We start from the raw sequence: 16581 nt of genomic DNA, 5'->3' as shown, positions 1-16581 counted from the left end.
TATATTCAGTCCAATTCAAAAGGCTAAGACTGCTCCTGTCGATCCAAGGCCGCTTGGAATCATCCGTGAGCTAGTCTTTTGTAGTTATGCAAAGTGACCCATCAGAGGGTAAATTTAGGAAAAAACACCTACTTCTTAAGTAGAATCATCGCTTTAGAAGTGGAAGTATGTTGATTTGAAGATGTACTAGAGAAAAAGAAAGCATAAAAGCGATCGGGAGTTCTTTTTCTGCTGATAAACAGATTTCATAGCCGCGGAGCCTCAGGATGCATGACGAGCATAGGGGGCAGTTGCCACTGGCCCCCTCCCCCACCGTGGGGTTCCCATGCTGAGAGAAAGCCCTCCAGGCCTTCCCTGCAGGGGTCTCACATCCATGACACCCCTCCAATGACCAGACTCAGAGATGCTGCAGAGAGAGATCTGCAGGCAGCTCTGAAGCCAAGATGACAGATCCCGGAAGTCCACTCTTCTCCCCGTGCAATTTTCAAGGCAAGATATGTTCAGAAGTGCTTTGCTACTGTGTGCTTCCATGTCACCACCCTGATATTGTGTGGAGGTCTCCCATCCAAATATTTGTCAGGGATAACCCTGCTTAGCTTTCCAGGTCAGGCTAGTCTGGGCTATTCTGGTCAGGGTTTAACAATATTACCACTTCGTAGCTCTTCAAGGAGCTCAGATAACATTCCCGTCCAGTATTTATTTATTGTATGGCAGACACAGGAAGTATGCAATAATATAAAATATGTAACTAAGTTGACACAATGGCCCTGTTCACACAGCGTGTTGAGTCCGTGTTAAACTGACCCGGTTCTGTTCGAATATCTTTGTTCCAGATATTATCAATCAGACTGCCATACTGCAATTCGAATCACTCCGTGGTGAAACCATCTTCTGCCGTTCACATGACAGCACCATGTAGTTTTTTCCCTCCACTTTTATGTGCATTATGCACATATGCACATAGATTAAAACATTATGTGGTTATGCAATTATGTGCAGATCGCTAAGTAGTAAAAAAAATGTCAACTGTAAACCGGATGTCTGAGGCTCCTTTTGCTCTGGGACAGCCTTCAGACATCCGAAAGTTGGTCGAAAACTATCCAGATGTGGAAACTACGAGGTGAAACCGGAGAACTCAAAAAACACTGCAAAGGAGCAGGTAACAAAATACTCCGGTTCCAAGAAGAATTTGGGGGTGGGGGGGCTATTACGAGTTAATACTGGGAGGCAGATGTTGCTGTCTGATCAGCCACTTTTAATCCGGTATGAAACAGCAGCGATAACTGATTATACTGTGCGTCTGAACAGCCCCAGTGACTATACAGACTGATTGGGCAATCCCTCTAACTATTAATATCTAGATTTTCAATCAGTCTCAGCTGGGGGATGTTAATAGAGTTCCATCATATCACCCTGGAAAGTAAGATGCTTACATTCCTGTGACAGATGGAAAATAGTTTAGTGGGCTGCACCACAGTCACATTTGGGTCCCAGTATTTTGCTCCATTTAAGCAACAGGTCTGTTCATATTCTATTAGCCATCTTCCCTACTTTACATGGCAAGTCAAATCTTGAGGGCCTCTCATTGGTGTTTATCAGGTTATGAATATTAGGCAGAGCTGACTGCATCCATGTTCACAACCATTCATTCACTAGATCAAAATTTTGTGATCGAAGGCTTTGCGTAGATCTTCTTGCTGGCATCAGGATCTGAGTCTGGATAGGTTTGCATTAGCCATGTCCCATGCAATGTCCCATCTAGAGTCCTTACAGCTGGAAATAATGTTATACCCTAATACAGGGGTGTCAAATGCCTGGCCCACAGGCCAGAGCCAGTCCTCCCAGGGCTTTAATCAGGCCCATGAGGCTCTTTTCTCTCCCCTTCTGTCCTCACCCTTCGAAACTCCGAGGCTGACGAAATTCCCTGCACTTTCTGCCTTGTCTTTGCCAGCTACTGTAGGTAGCAAAGCTACAGGAAAACTTGGAGTGGATTTTCTATTAAGGTCTCTGTGCCCAGAGATATAGGACCCAGAGACCTTAATGGAAAATCCATTCCAAGTTTTCCTTGCAACTTTGTCTGTGCTGCAATGTGTTTCAATGAAGTGGAGATCAGTTTCGCTTTTCAGCATTCCTATAGCCAGCTGAAGCTCTAGGCTTCCCAACCCTCCCGCCCTGGCGGGGGACCCCAGGATTTCCACTCTCTTCCCCCGCTCCCCAAAAAAACGGAAGCGGGGGGGGGGAAACGGCGCCGGGGAGCATGGCGAGCCGCCTGCTCCAGGATCGTTCTGTGCCGTGCCACGCCGCTGCCGCCCCCTCCCCGCCCACCGCAGCTGCTCCTCCGAGATGGGCCCAGGCTGAGGAGCAGCCAAGAGGCGGCAGCAGCGCAGGGGAGGGCAAGGCAGGCCAGGAGCATGGCGAGCCACGAATCCGGGCCCTTCTAGGACCCGGACTTGCGGCTCGCCATGCCCCCGGCCCGCCTTCACCCCCCCCTCCGCTTCCACCCCAGAGGCGGAGCGGGCAATGCCGTCGCGCCGCTGCCGCCTCTTCTCCACTCGCCGTGGCTGCTCCTCCGAGATGGGCTCAGGCTGAGCCCATCTCGGAGGAGCAGCCATGGCGAGCGGAGAAGAGGCGGCAGCTGCGGGGCGGCTCGCCACGCTCCCTGGTGCCGTTTCCCCCCTCCCCCTAGCTCCACCCCAGTGTCTCCTGGCTCCACCCCCAAAGTCTCCTGGCTCCACCCCCAAAGTCCCCAGATATTTCTGGGGTTGGACTTGGCAACCCTATGAAGCTCATGCTTCCTGGAGTTGTGTCCTTGCAAATAAAGAGTTGATGCTTTGAGCCAGCTTGTCTTTGCTGAATGAACCTGACATAGTGAGTACTCTAACCTGGGAACCCACAGCCAAAGAGGGATATTACAATGGAGAGCCACTGCCAATTTGAATAGACCCAGGGGGGAGGGGGGAAGAAGCTTGCAATGCCATTTCATTGTTTTCCCAGGCTCAGAGCATTTTATATTTTTAGTTTCTGCTGTGATTTTTCTTGATGTTTTATTTTAAAAATTGCATTGCCAAATCCCACTATTCCCTCACCTTTCCATTTTAAACAAAATATTGCAAGAGTTTTAAACATGTTTGTATTTTAAGTTAAAAATAATATCTTTAATTGTGTTTGTCTGTGTTCCTTATAAAGTTTATATCTCTGCTACCTCACATTACATTTTATGACACACATGGCCTGGCCCCACAAAGTCCCATTTGAGTCAGATCCAGCCCTCCTAACAAATGAGTTCGGCGCCCCTGCACTAATAGGTCTTCAGACCACTCTCTCATTTAGAAGAAGAAGATGACGATATTGGATTTATATCCCGCCCTCCACTCCGAAGAGTCTCAGAGCGGCTCACAATCTCCTTTGCCTTCCTCCCCCACAACAGACACCCTTTGAGGTGAGTGGGGCTGAGAGGACTCTCACAGCAGCTGCCCTTTCAAGGACAACCCCTGCCAGAGCTATGGCTGACCCAAGGCCATGCCAGCAGGTGCAAGTGGAGGAGTGGGGAATCAAACCTGGTTCTCCCAGATTTACCTATTTTCTAACCAATATTTAGTTTGTTTATTTTTGTCTCCAGCAGACTAATAAAAACCAGAATTACCAGCTTGAGGTGCAGCCTTCTTTACAGTATCAACGGTGTATCCGTGCATAACTCACCTGTGGTCTGTTCTGCATTCAGTACTGTGACAGTGACATCAGTGGAGTTCTGTTGCCCAGCAGTATCAGTCACCGTTAACTGGAAGACGTATATCCCTTCCTTCAAGTTGGTGAGCACTGCATGATCACTTTCTTTCTAAGAATGCAAAGGAAAAGGAAGTTATAACAAACTACAAAGGAACTTTCAGCCACACTGTACCACATTAGCTCAAGAACCAAGACATGATGGTTCATATGGCTGCTCCACAACACTTCTATAGTAAATCCAGAGGTTTTTGGAGAATTTTGAAGGAAGAAAATGAAGTTTAAGAAAATAAACATTTATTTGGCAGTTCTGCTCATTCCTGGGTGGGAGGGGATCACACCGTTCTTTCCCCCTAATTCAAGTAAAAAAGCATCCTTCACCTAAAAATCTGAAGACCAACTACACTTAATCCAGAAAATGCATGCAGTAGAGCTGGAAATTCATTGCCTGCACTATACTCATGTTTTAGAAAACACAATATTAATCTTCACTTAAATGTAACATGTTACATTCTAAAGTGTAACATGAAGCAATCCCACAAAAGCTTTACAAAACACATTGACACTGGTTTTGGAAAAATACACAATGTCCGTGATATTTTATTAACACAGTTTATAAACACAAATATCAGGATAGCACCACATTTCCGTACCGCCTGACAAAAGAACCAGCTATAGCCATTTCTGTAGTAAATAGATGATGGACCCCCATTTAGGATAGGAAACAAGTGAACAAGAAGTCACCGCTTAATAAGGTTGCCAAGCTAGCCCACAAGCAGAGTTTTGCCTAGGCACAGTTGGCAGCATCATTCTGGCCTCCTGTGATCACGAGGAGTAGTTGCCATCTCTTATTCTGAGCCACAGACTGGCATTTTGTTTTGTTTTTTTGTTGATAAGAAAATAAAGAGCTGCACCAGTCACAGGAGATTAAAAAAATAGGGCCTAGGCCAATGGGGTAAAAATCAGGTAAACTATATAATAATTTAACTGAGTAATAAAGCATATGTACCGTGCACATTCTTATTTTTTTATTTATTTTAATACTTATTTTTACCTGATTTTGCACCATTGACTTTAACCCCCGCCCTCTTTTGTTGAGCCAATAGTACAGGAAATCTCATTTGGCAGCAAGTTTTTCCAGCTAATTAGGAGCTGAGAAAACTTACTTTTCTTCAAACAGATGACAAGGAACTATACCATGCACATCCAGACCTTAAGGGTCTAGTGAGACAGTGCACACTGAGCATTCTGAAGGATTTATAAAGTTATTTACATAGTCTCACTATCAGTATACAAGTTAGCCTTTAGAGTAGCTAAAGTCCCTATGCTGAGTTTATAATCTATATAATCTGGAGGTTGGGGAGTCAACAGAAAAAATAGGGGAAAGTAACAGGGGTTGAACACACACACAGTTATACTTAAGAATGTCTGTTACACCAAATCAGGTCATTAGTTCATTTTGCTCAGCACTGTCAACTCTGACAGCCACTCTCCAGGGCCTCTGGCAGAGAAAGGTCTTTCCCAGCATCAGCTGCCTGGTATCTTTTAATTTGAAATGCCAGGATTTGCCAGGACTTTCTGTATGCAAAGAAGATAGACTTTCATTATTTTTCAGTTAAGGAAACTAGATTAAGGTTGCACAGAACCTTGCACAGATTGCACAGAAAATCTAAGGTCTGAACTAGTAGGAATTGAGACAGACAGGTGGATCTACAGCTTTGCAAGACAGTCATGCAAGGGTGTACAACATATATTACCCCATAATACACACTTGGCCTTGTACAAGGCCAGTCTTTCCCTTTCATTGTCAGGAAGGTATAACTTGACACTAGCCTTCAGCCTCTTTTTCATTTATTCCAGGCTCATGTGCCTTACAGACTAGCAGAAACATAAAGACATACTGTAATTGAACCATTAGAGCATTCTAAGCCATAGAATTCTATGCCAATGCAAAATGCAAATTTTGAAAGCATGGTCAACATTATCTTCTGCTTTCATATTCTGTGAGCCAATACATTGTGTTCAGAATACCTCAAAAGTTGTCATTTGCCCAAATTTCTCATAGAAAGCTCATCCACAAATTGCTTTTGCCATTTGACTATTTTATTAATTAGCTATGGAAATAAAGGTTAGCCTGCTGCTATTTCTTCTTTTGTTTAGATAATAAATTATTCAACAAACATGACAAAGATGCCAAGAGACCCAAGTATACATTTCTGTAACCTATGAAACCTTTATGCAACCATCCTTAACCCTAGAATTAACATTCATGTCACTTTGGTCTCTTTTGGGGTCATAGGCACAGCCCTTCCAACACAGTTTCATGTGAGAAGAGGGGATTGTCATTTGATTCATCTTGCATTATATTAACATTGATTTCATCCTCGTTGATTGTTATAAAACCAAATGCAATAGGAGATCCGTATATACTTACACATGTCTACCTATCCACATCTAAAGGAGGCACCGGAGCCTGTTAAGTTTACAGATATAGGTTTTGTTCCCCCCGCCCCGCCAGGTGTGCACTGAGACCTCATATAGAAATATACTTCACACACTCCTGCTGAAGTGGGAGGGGAGGACAAAGTTTTGCTCCACAGGCAGAAATCCTTCTGCTTGCAGAAACAGACAGCTGGATCTGAGCCAGAATCTAAACAGCAATTACACAGTTAGGAGACAGCAGATATAATTTAGATTTAGGGGTATATTTTTCTTTCATTTCCCTGGCTGATCATATATCAACATATAAAGTAAGTATAATTATTTAAGTTAGAACTCAGCATGGTATATTGATTAAAGTCTAGACCAGATCTCAGAGACCCAGGTTCAAATTTCCACTTTGCTATGAAGCTCTGTTCGGTGTCCTTGAGCCAGTCACTCTTTCAACTTAACCTACCTCCCTGGGTTGTTGTGAAGTTAAAACTGAGGAGAAGAAACAGAATATACACTGCCCTGCCCTGAGTTCCCAGGAGGAAAGGTGAGATAAAAATGTAGTAAGTAAAAACAAAGCTCCCGCACAAAATAAGAGTACCATGATCTGACTTCAAAGCTCCTAAACATCCTAGTGTGTGGGCAGTGTGAGAATATCAGGCCAAGCTTTTTCCACAGTCGGGGTTTGACAAAGAACACCTTCCCAGGACAGATACTCTTGTTGGCTCTTTTCCTGGCTGGGATAGGGTTGCCAGGTCCAACTCAAGAAATGTCTGGGGACTTTGGGGGTGGAGCCAGGAGCAAGGTTGTGACAAGCATGATTGAACTCCAAAGGGAGATCTGGCCTTCCTTCCACAAGAAATAATGGAGGATGGGGCACCTTCTTTTGGGGCTCACAGAATTGGACCCCTTGCTCCAATCTTTTTGAAACATGAAAGAGTTTTTTGAGGAGAGACACGAGATGCTATGCTGAAAATTTGGTGCCTCTACCTAAAAAAACAGCCTCCTCCAGAACTCCAGATACCCATGGATCAATTCTCCACTATGTGCTATGGCAGAGGTGGCCAAACTGTGGCTCAGGAGCTGGCAGCTTGGAGAATGCATTTAAAGTTAAAGTTGCTTTCTTTCCATCTCTCCCTCCATCCCCATCTATTCTTCCTTTCTTCTTTCCTTCTTTCCTGATGTTTATTCTATGTGGCTGTTACATTAAGCAAGGTTGGCCAGGCCACTCCTGTCTAGGGTTGCCAAGTCCAATTCAAGAAATATCTGGGGACTTTGGGGTGGAAGCAGCGGATCGGCCTCTCTACTCACCATCCTAAATTGAAGCCTTTCAAGTCAAGCCTCCGGAGGTGCAAAGGCACATAGTCCTTTGCGGGCGGGGCTCCCTCTCCCGCCCCCCGCCAGCCAGCTGATTGGGGGCGGGAAGCAGCCTGGGAAAACTGAAAAAAGGCTGCTGCGATCGGGGCTGGGTGGGAAGGGAAGGGCAAGGAAAAGCTGCTGGGATTGGGGCTGGGTGGGAAGGGCCGCCATTCCCCCCCCGCTTTCCAGATTTTTGGCGAGCGGGGGGAGAAGGCTCCAAATCGGGGGTCCCCCGGCTAGGCGGGGGATTTGGGAAGCCTACCCCTGTCCTATGGATATCAGTCTCCATAGGGTATAATTGAGTGCTCAGCAGACATTCCCCCCCCCAACTTTCTGATAACCTTGAAGTGGGGGGAGAGCCTCCAAACTAGAGAATCCCCTGTCCCCAACTGGGGATTGGTAACCCTAGGTTGGGAGAAGGCAGTCTTGTCTCTCTGATTCCAAAATAGGCAGCATATTTGACTCAGCAACCATAATCCTGGAGCATCTTCCTCATGCTCGCAAGCACTTTGTAGTTTGACAGCCTGAATTTTAACAACTGCAAGAGCTCTGCCTCTCTTTGTGTTGGCCTGCAACCACTCCTGGAATATTCCTAAACTGGATTTGCCTACTCTATTTCAGGCACAGGATTTCACTAAAACATATATGCAGACACTCAAAGAATATGCAAACAAAAGACAGGTTCCTCTTGAGATCTAACCAGGTCCTACATAATCAAATTTAAATACAATGTGCACATGATATACATATATGCCTGTATCGTGCTCTGCTTAAAACAGCTCTCATGGAGCTTCCAAGCAACCTCTCAACCAGTCAGGGATCAGGTGGAGATCTGTGGTGCTTTTACAATTCAACAGCATAGGCCCTCTGACTGTCCTTTGGCCTGAATAGCACAGGACTTTGATCCTGTTACTGTTCACCTTCATACAAAGATTACTTGGCTTTCACATCACTTTAGCAACACTGCCCATCTCTGAACATATTCTTCAATTGTTTCTTTTTTCCCTCCTACATTTCCTGGAAATATGGGGGCAGAGCCTGGGGAAAGGAGGGACTGAATCATGGTATAATACCATACACTACAGTCTTGTAAGGAATTGTTGCCATTAAGCCTTGATGTTATTTGGGCTGTAAAATAAATTTTTGCAGGCTCCTGGCCCAACCTGTTAGAGGCAAGGTGGTTGTTTTAACTGCATCACCTGTGGCTTTGGGCTGTTAAGAGAACCATCTTTGGAAGTTGCAAGTGATGTCATCACACCAGCGATGTCGGGAGGGGATCCCCCCAGTGGCCCACTGTATTCCTATCTTTGCTTGTTTTTATGTTTCTTTTTTCAAATCACAACTCATTAATTATTCTATTGCATATTAATAGAAAAAAAGCATTAAGAATACAAATGCAGCCAAGTGTTCATTATTGAACACAAGGATTTCAGAGGCCTGTTTGGCAGTGTAGAGAAATGAAGGGGGCAGAAAGGGAGGAATTTAAAACGCTCTAGGCTCTTCTTATCAAACTGCTTTATTTGTATATCATTTCCATTAATTTACTTCAAGGAAGAAGGAATACATTGGAGGCTGAAAGCATTCCTAAGTGGATCTTATAAGAGGACATGGTTTTACATTATCCATACTCACCTCTATAATCACGGCAGGATCACCATGAAGCAGTATCCATTCATAATGCACAATTCCATGATCATCAGAACTTTCTGTGCCCCTTAATATAACTTGCTCCCCAGGCTGCACTTTCACATCTGCCCAAGCACGGGCTACTGGGGGCCGATCACCTATAAGAAAAGAGGCAGCAAAAGAATGAACAGGCCACCTAGATTCTGAAAAGGAGATCACAGAATTAAGCTGAAGCAACAGATGTACCTGCCCACATGCACCAAGGACAAGGGGAGAGACATGAGAGTCAGATTTATATATTAAAAATGTATACCCCATATGTGTATCTCAGCAAATACCATTTAATGTGCCAAAGCACATCACAATGGTTTTTCCAGTTCTGAATTATTACCATATAACCTGCATGTGTACAGAATACATCTCTGGGGAAAGGGATCAGGGCAGTAGCAGACTATATTACTGACCAACATTTATTTAACTGTTGTTGCTCTATGTATAGTCAAGTGAACACCTATAAATCGGGCTACCTCAAACATGCATATGTTGTGCGGAAAGGGTTATGTTTCCAAAGTGGAAATGGAAAGCAGAATATCCACTTCATTTGAGGTACAATGGAAGCAATGGGACAGTCAAAGAAGCGTGCTTGTGGCATATCATGGCCTTGGTAGCCTAACAAAGGAAAGTGCATTCAGTCACAGAAAAAGTTGTGATGACATAACTGCATAATTGCAGGAGACACTGGATCAAGGCCATTCTGGCTCTGAGGCAGGACACAATTCATGTAAATAAACAAAATGTCAGATATTACTGATGGGTAAGGCTTTAAGGTACTGATCTCGGCTTGGCTTCGCGAACGAAGATTTAAGAAGGGTGCAATAGTCCACGTCTGCTGCAGGCTCGCTGGTGGCTGACAAGACCAATGCGGGACAGGCAGGTCCGGCCACAGTGGCTGCAGGGAAAAGTCTGATTTAGGGTTGGTGCTGTGGCAGTGCGATTCTTCCTCAATCTCCTTTTGTCCTCAAGACCAGCTATGCGTGCGTTCTCAAAAGAAGAGACAGCCTGGTGGATGGTGTGCCTCCATGCTTTGCGATCTGAGGCTAGGTCAGACCACTGGTGATGGTTGATGCGACAGGTGCCAAGGGATTTCTTCAAGGAGTCCTTGTACCTCTTCTTTGGTGCCCCTCTATTTCGATGGCCGGTGGAGAGTTCGCCATACAGGGCAATCTTGGGAAGGCGGTGGTTTTCCATCCTAGAAATATGCCCTGCCCAGCGCAGCTGCGTCTTCAAAAGCAGTGCCTCGATGCTGGTAACCTCCGCCCGCTTGAGAACTTCAGTGTTGGTCACAAAGTCACTCCAGTGGATGTTGAGGATGGTGCGAAGGCAGCGCTGATGAAAGCGCTCAAGGAGTCGCAGGTGATGACGGTATAAAACCCACGATTCGGAGCCGTAGATGAGGGTTGTCATCACAACCGCTTTGTAAACATTGATCTTTGTGCCTTTTTTCAGATGCTTGTTGCTCCACACTCTTTTGTGCAGTCGGCCAAAGGCACGGTTTGCCTTTGCCAGCCTGTTGTCAATCTCCTTGTCGATCTTAGCATCTGAGGAGATGATGCACCCCAGGTAGCTGAACTGCTGGACTGTCTTCAGAACTGATTCACCCACAGTGATGCAGGGAGGGTGATAATCTTCCTGGGGTGCAGGCTGGTGGAGAACTTCTGTCTTCTTCAGACTAACTTCTAGGCCGAATAGCTTGGCAGCCTCTGCAAAGCAGGATGTCATATGCTGCAGAGCTGATACCGAGTGGGAGACGAGTGCAGCATCATCAGCAAACAGTAGCTCTCGGATGAGTTTTTCCATTGTCTTGGAGTGGGCCTTTAGTCGCCTCAGGTTGAACAGGCTGCCATCGGTGCGATAGCGGATGTAGACACCATCGTCATCATCTAGATCTACTGCAGCTCTTTGAAGCATCATGCTAAAGAAGATCGTAAAGAGAGTTGGCGCGAGAACGCAGCCTTGCTTTACACCTGTGCCTATTGGGAAGGTCTTCGAGAGGTCGTTGCAGTGTCTGACTTGGCCTCGCTGGTCTTCGTGTAGCTGGATGATCATGCTGAGGAACCTTGGGGGACATCCTAAACGTTCCAAGATTTGCCACAGGCCTTTCTTGCTAACGGTATCGAAAGCTTTGGTAAGGTCGACAAAAGTCACATACAGAGCCTTATTCTGTTCCCTGCATTTCTCTTGGAGCTGCCTGAGAACAAATACCATGTCGGTGGTGCTCCTGTTAGCTCTGAAGCCGCACTGGCTCTCTGGGAGGAGTTCTTCTGCAATGGCGGGCACCAGTCTGTTCAGGAGTATTCTGGCAAGGATTTTGCCTGCGATGGAGAGCAGGGTTATCCCCCGGTAGTTGGAGCAGTCTGACTTTTCCCCTTTGTTCTTGTATAGGGTGATGATGATTGCATCGCGAAAGTCCTGTGGTAATTTGCCTTGTTCCCAGCAGGTGACAAGTACTTTGTGAAGTGAGCTATGTAGTACTGTGCCCCCATGCTTCCAGATCTCTGGTGTAATTCCATCAACTCCTGCTGCCTTGCCACTTTTCAGTTGCTTGATGGCTTTAACAGTCTCTTCTAGAGTGGGGATCTCATCCAACTCTGTTTTCACTGGTTGAAGTGGGGTGAGGTGAATTGCTGAATCTTGAACTACGCGGTTGGCACTGAAGAGAACCTGAAAATACTCCGACCACCGGTTCAATATGGATGCCTTGTCTGTGAGGAGCACTTGGCCGTCTGCACTACGCAAGGGACTCTGAGTCTGATATGATGGACCATATACTGCCTTCAGGGCTTCATAGAACCCTCTTAAATCACCAGTGTCTGCACACAGCTGGGTTCTCTCAGCAAGCTTGGTCCACCACTCGTTCTGAATGTCTCGAAGCTTGCACTGGAGGTTGCTACATACAGCGCGAAAGGTTGCTTTTTTCCCAGGACAGGAGGGCTGAGCAAGATGTGCTTGGTAGGCAGATCTCTTCTTCGCCAGTAAATCTTGGATCTCTTGATTGTTCTCATCAAACCAGTCCTTGTTCTTCCTTGTGGAGAACCCGAGGACTTCTTCAGAAATCTGCAGGATGGTAGTTTTTAGGTGTTCCCAGAGTGCTTCTGGAGAAGGGTCTGTGGGGCAACTGGGGTCCTCAATTCTTGACTGGAGTTTTGCCTGGAAGGCAGCTTTAACTTCGGCTGACTGGAGACTGCCAACCTGAAACTTCCTCCAAGGGATACCTCCTCTCCTGGGTGTGGGTTTAAAGTGAAGACGGAGATTGCAGCGTACAAGACGATGATCCGTATGACATTCTGCACTGGGCATTACTCGGGTGTGTAAGACATCTCGAAGGTCTCTCTGGCGCACCAGAATGTAGTCGATAAGGTGCCAGTGCTTGGACCGTGGGTGCATCCAGGTTGTCTTCAGACTGTTCTTCTGCTGGAAGATAGTGTTGGTGATGGTGAGCTGGTGCTCCATGCAGAATTCTAGCAGGAGGCACCCGTTGTCATTGCAGTTGCCAATGCCGTGTTTGCCAAGTACTCCTTTCCAGGCTTCCGAGTCTTTACCTACTCTGGCATTGAAGTCGCCAAGGATGATCACCTTGTCCTCTGTAGGGGTCTTCCGTACGAGGTTGTGTAGATCAGCATAGAACTTGTTCTTTTCTGCAGGATCTGCTTGAAGGGTTGGGGCATACACACTGAAGAGTGTTGCATGCTGCTTGTTTTGAAGTGGGAGGCGCATGGACATGATGCGATCTGAGTGACCTGTTGGCAGGTTTTCGAGTTTGGAGGCAATGGAGTTCCTGACCATGAAGCCAACGCCAGAAAGGAGACTCTCAGCCTTTGACTTACCTGACCAGTAGAGGGTATAGCCAGCACCGTGTTCTTGAAGACTACCTTCCTCAGGGAAACGGACCTCACTGAGAGCTGCTATGTCGATATTCAACCTGAGAAGTTCATGGGCAACTAGAGCAGAGTGTCGTTCAGGGCAACCACTGTCTACTGTGTCAAGCATGGTTCTGATGTTCCAACACGCAAGCTTTAGTCTTTGCACACTTTGTGAGGCAGGTGCATGCCTTTTCTTTGTTGTTATTTTTTGACCGCAAGTAAGGATGCCCGTTGACTGCGGCTAGCCAACTGGGGTGGAGGAGACGAGCTTTGTTTAGGCCACCTTTTCTAGGCCCCTCTCCATGTGGAGCAAGCAGTGCTGTCCCTAGATAAGGCTGCTTGGTCGTTCAGGGTGCTGCCGAAAAATGCTTTCATCTCCGGGTTAGCATCAGGCGACCAATACCCTGAACCGCCTACATGCAGGATCGGGACTGCGGCTTCCAGTGGCACCTTCCACCTGCCGTTTCGCCCCTTGCCCATTGCTGCAGGACTTGATGCGTTGTGGGTTGTGTATGTGGATATGCCCTTCAGGCCTGCGCAGAGGAATTTTTTAGGTGAAGCCCAGTGTGCGCGGTACTGGCTCCACCCTTTCACCTGGGGGTCATCTGCCATGGCCCAGTAAGCCGGGACGCCGGCAGCGAGTCCTCCAGGTGGTAGGTGTTACATTAACTGATAGGTACTGGGCAAAGGTACTGATAGGTACTGGGCAAAGTGTAAACTAATGTCCCCTCACCATCTTTTCCCAAGAAAAAACAACTAGAAACATGGCACGTGGTACTTTTGGGATGTGGGGGTGAGATTTCCCTATTCTTTTTAGTTAGAGACTTCCTTCCAACATGGTGGCAAGCAGAACTGACACCAGCAATTACAGAACCTATTGTTGCTCCAGCAATTATGTAGGTTCAAAAGTCCAGGCAATAATCTAGCACCCAATGACACCATGTGGAACAAAGATATCAGGAACTTGAAGGACAAAGAGTCATTAAATGCTGGCATTCCCCCTTGTTACCTTGCACTGGAAAAGCTTTTACCAAAATGTCATAATTTCTTGCCAGTTACAAACGTTTCAGTTTCATTAGATCATTTGCTATGTTGGAAACTCCAGTGGTTGCAGCATAAGAGCAGCCCTGCTGGACCAGACCAAAAATTCATCTAGTTTAACACTGTTTCCCACAGAGGCCAGCCAGATGCCCCCAGCAACAGCAAACAAACTATATAACCTGTCATTGCTGTTGCTTCACAGGAACTGCCATACAAAGGTATATTGCATCTGACACAAAAGTCCCATTTAGCCATGCTGGTTAACAGCCATTGATGGACCTAAACTCCCAATTTTTTTTAAAATCCCTTTGTAAACTGCAGTATTATCTCTACAGTTGAAATCTTTATTCTGAATGTGTTCATCACACCTAGATTTCTAACTGGATACTTAAAACTACGAGCCAGTTCATACCAGAAGCAAAGTCAAGTAGTCAGCATCTTTCCTGATTGTACCACTTCAAAATGGGGGTTTTCCTCCCATTTTGAATGTTCGTGTGTATACACATACCCTATTTGTACACAGAAAAATTTCATGAGGGAAAAGACTAAGCTTTATGTAGAAATTTATTTTCATGAAATAATATTTTAGAAATCTGTAGCCAAAATGGAACAATCAAGAAAAGCATTACAACTCAGTTATGCCAAAATTGGTCCTTAGACATTTTCTGAGGCACCTTGTAGACTCTCCTGTTCAGTACTTGAGCTCATAAAATGTATGTGAGATTTTATTCCATGTGGCCATGTGCAAGAGAAGGGGAAACCCAGCACACTCACTTCCCAGCTGCAGTTCAAGAACACTTGCTGACAGCTCAGAGTCAAGTGGAAAAGTACCAGAAAGTTTCCAGTGACTTGAATGAGGCTTGCCTTGCTGTCAATCATTCCATCAAGCCTCAATGCTGAAAGTGATCCTGCAAGCAAGACTGCTGTCTTTCTCTTTCGTTGGCTGGTGGTTAACATGGTATGCTGTTGCCAGAGAACTACAGACACACCTAAATGCTATACACACAAACCACTTTTTTCATTTCTCTGGAGAAATTCTCTTCTGGGAAATGCCATTACTTCTATTTGACTGGGCACAGAATCCAATGAATAAGCTACAGCTATGGTGTGAGAGTCACTTCCTAGTAAATTCTTCAGCAACAACTTGTGTATTGCATGGATAAAGGATCCACTTGGAGAGGGATAAATATATGGTTCCTCATGCCAACCAAGAAATGTCATGGGAAAAGTTATATGATCGGCCTTGCTCACATGGCTCCTTCAATTCTTAGGTCACTGGAGTAGTGTGGGAAGAAGCCACATGAAAGCAGTTTTCATGCTGCTGTAGTAATTTATGGATTGATCCAAGTTCACTGCATGTGGCTCACAATGGAGATGACATTCATCAAGTGGGCCTGGATACACCTCCCGTGGCAGTGGGAAGTTCTTGGGCAACTAGTCTGTCTCTAGAGAGCTATAGCTGTAGTCTTCATTTCCCCATTTCCTTTTCTACCATAATACTAGAGATTCGGGACAGACTAGAGGAAATATTTCTTCACACAGCATATAGTTAATTTGTGGGATTTGCCACCACAGGATGTAGTCATGGCCACCAACCTGGGATGCTTTAAAATAGGAGTAGACAAATTAATGGAAGCCTGGGCTATCACTGGGCCACTAATCATGATGGATATCTACTCCCTCCAGTACCAGTAGTATGCCTCTTTAAATCAGTTGCTGGGGGGCATAGGCAGTATGATGCTATTGAAATCTTCCTGTTTATGGGATTCCTAGACCTAGAGAAAGCTGGTTGGCAACTGTATGAACAAAATTCTGGAACTGATGGGCCTTTGGTCTGATCCAGCATGGCTCTTTTCATGTTGTTACCATGTATCTAAAGAACAGTATACATTCTTCCTGTTTTTCTACATAAATGTTACCCAAAAGTGGACTGCAAAGCCTCTGAAAGTGGGATGCAGGCCATCCCCTCCCTAATGGCAGCTCCTGTCCTTTCTATACTTCTTTCCTCTTTGCCAACTTCTGACATTCATCTTGTTCTCCTTCTTTGTGATAATAATGAGAAAGGGAGAAAGCCATCAGCCCACTAGTAACTTCACTGTAGTAGAATCTAGGTGAGGGGCCATGTTGGTCTGAAGCAATAGAACAAAGAGTCTGAGGGCAAAATTTTATTCAGGGTTGTGAGCTTTCATGTGCACATAACTTCATCAGGCAAACTGGAATGATTTTAACAGTCCATACATATAAGGCAGAGGATGAACAGCAAATTTGCATACCATATAATGAAATATTTTCACAGATGCAAACAGGAATAACAAGCTAAGTTTATAAGGTCATCATTGTTTAGATTTAACTCCAGGGAAAAACAGTGAGGCAAACAAAAATGTCAGAATTGACAATACATGTGTAAATGTATCCTTAATTATGAAGTGTTAAGAGCAGTCATCTGACTCTACTATCACGCCATCACCTGTTAAGTTTCAGC

At 45.5% G+C, this 16581-nt stretch overlaps 1 protein-coding gene across 2 annotated transcripts in view; it reads right to left on the bottom strand.

The window, feature by feature from the left end:
• The window catches only part of SPINT1 (serine peptidase inhibitor, Kunitz type 1), a 52612-nt gene that overhangs the window by 16252 nt on the left and 19779 nt on the right, over nucleotides 1-16581 (bottom strand). For both annotated transcript variants that reach the window (XM_060262221.1, XM_060262222.1), the window contains exons 2-3: nucleotides 9145-9296; nucleotides 3700-3835 (exon numbers count right to left, since the gene is read on the bottom strand). In XM_060262221.1, the coding sequence (XP_060118204.1) occupies nucleotides 3700-3835; nucleotides 9145-9296 (288 nt within the window). The remainder of the gene's footprint in view (nucleotides 1-3699; nucleotides 3836-9144; nucleotides 9297-16581) is intronic.

The sequence above is a fragment of the Heteronotia binoei genome, chromosome 21 (genome assembly GCF_032191835.1).
Source record: "Heteronotia binoei isolate CCM8104 ecotype False Entrance Well chromosome 21, APGP_CSIRO_Hbin_v1, whole genome shotgun sequence".
Classification (NCBI taxonomy): Eukaryota; Metazoa; Chordata; class Lepidosauria; order Squamata; family Gekkonidae; genus Heteronotia; species Heteronotia binoei.
This window is presented reverse-complemented; position numbering and strand designations above follow the sequence as displayed.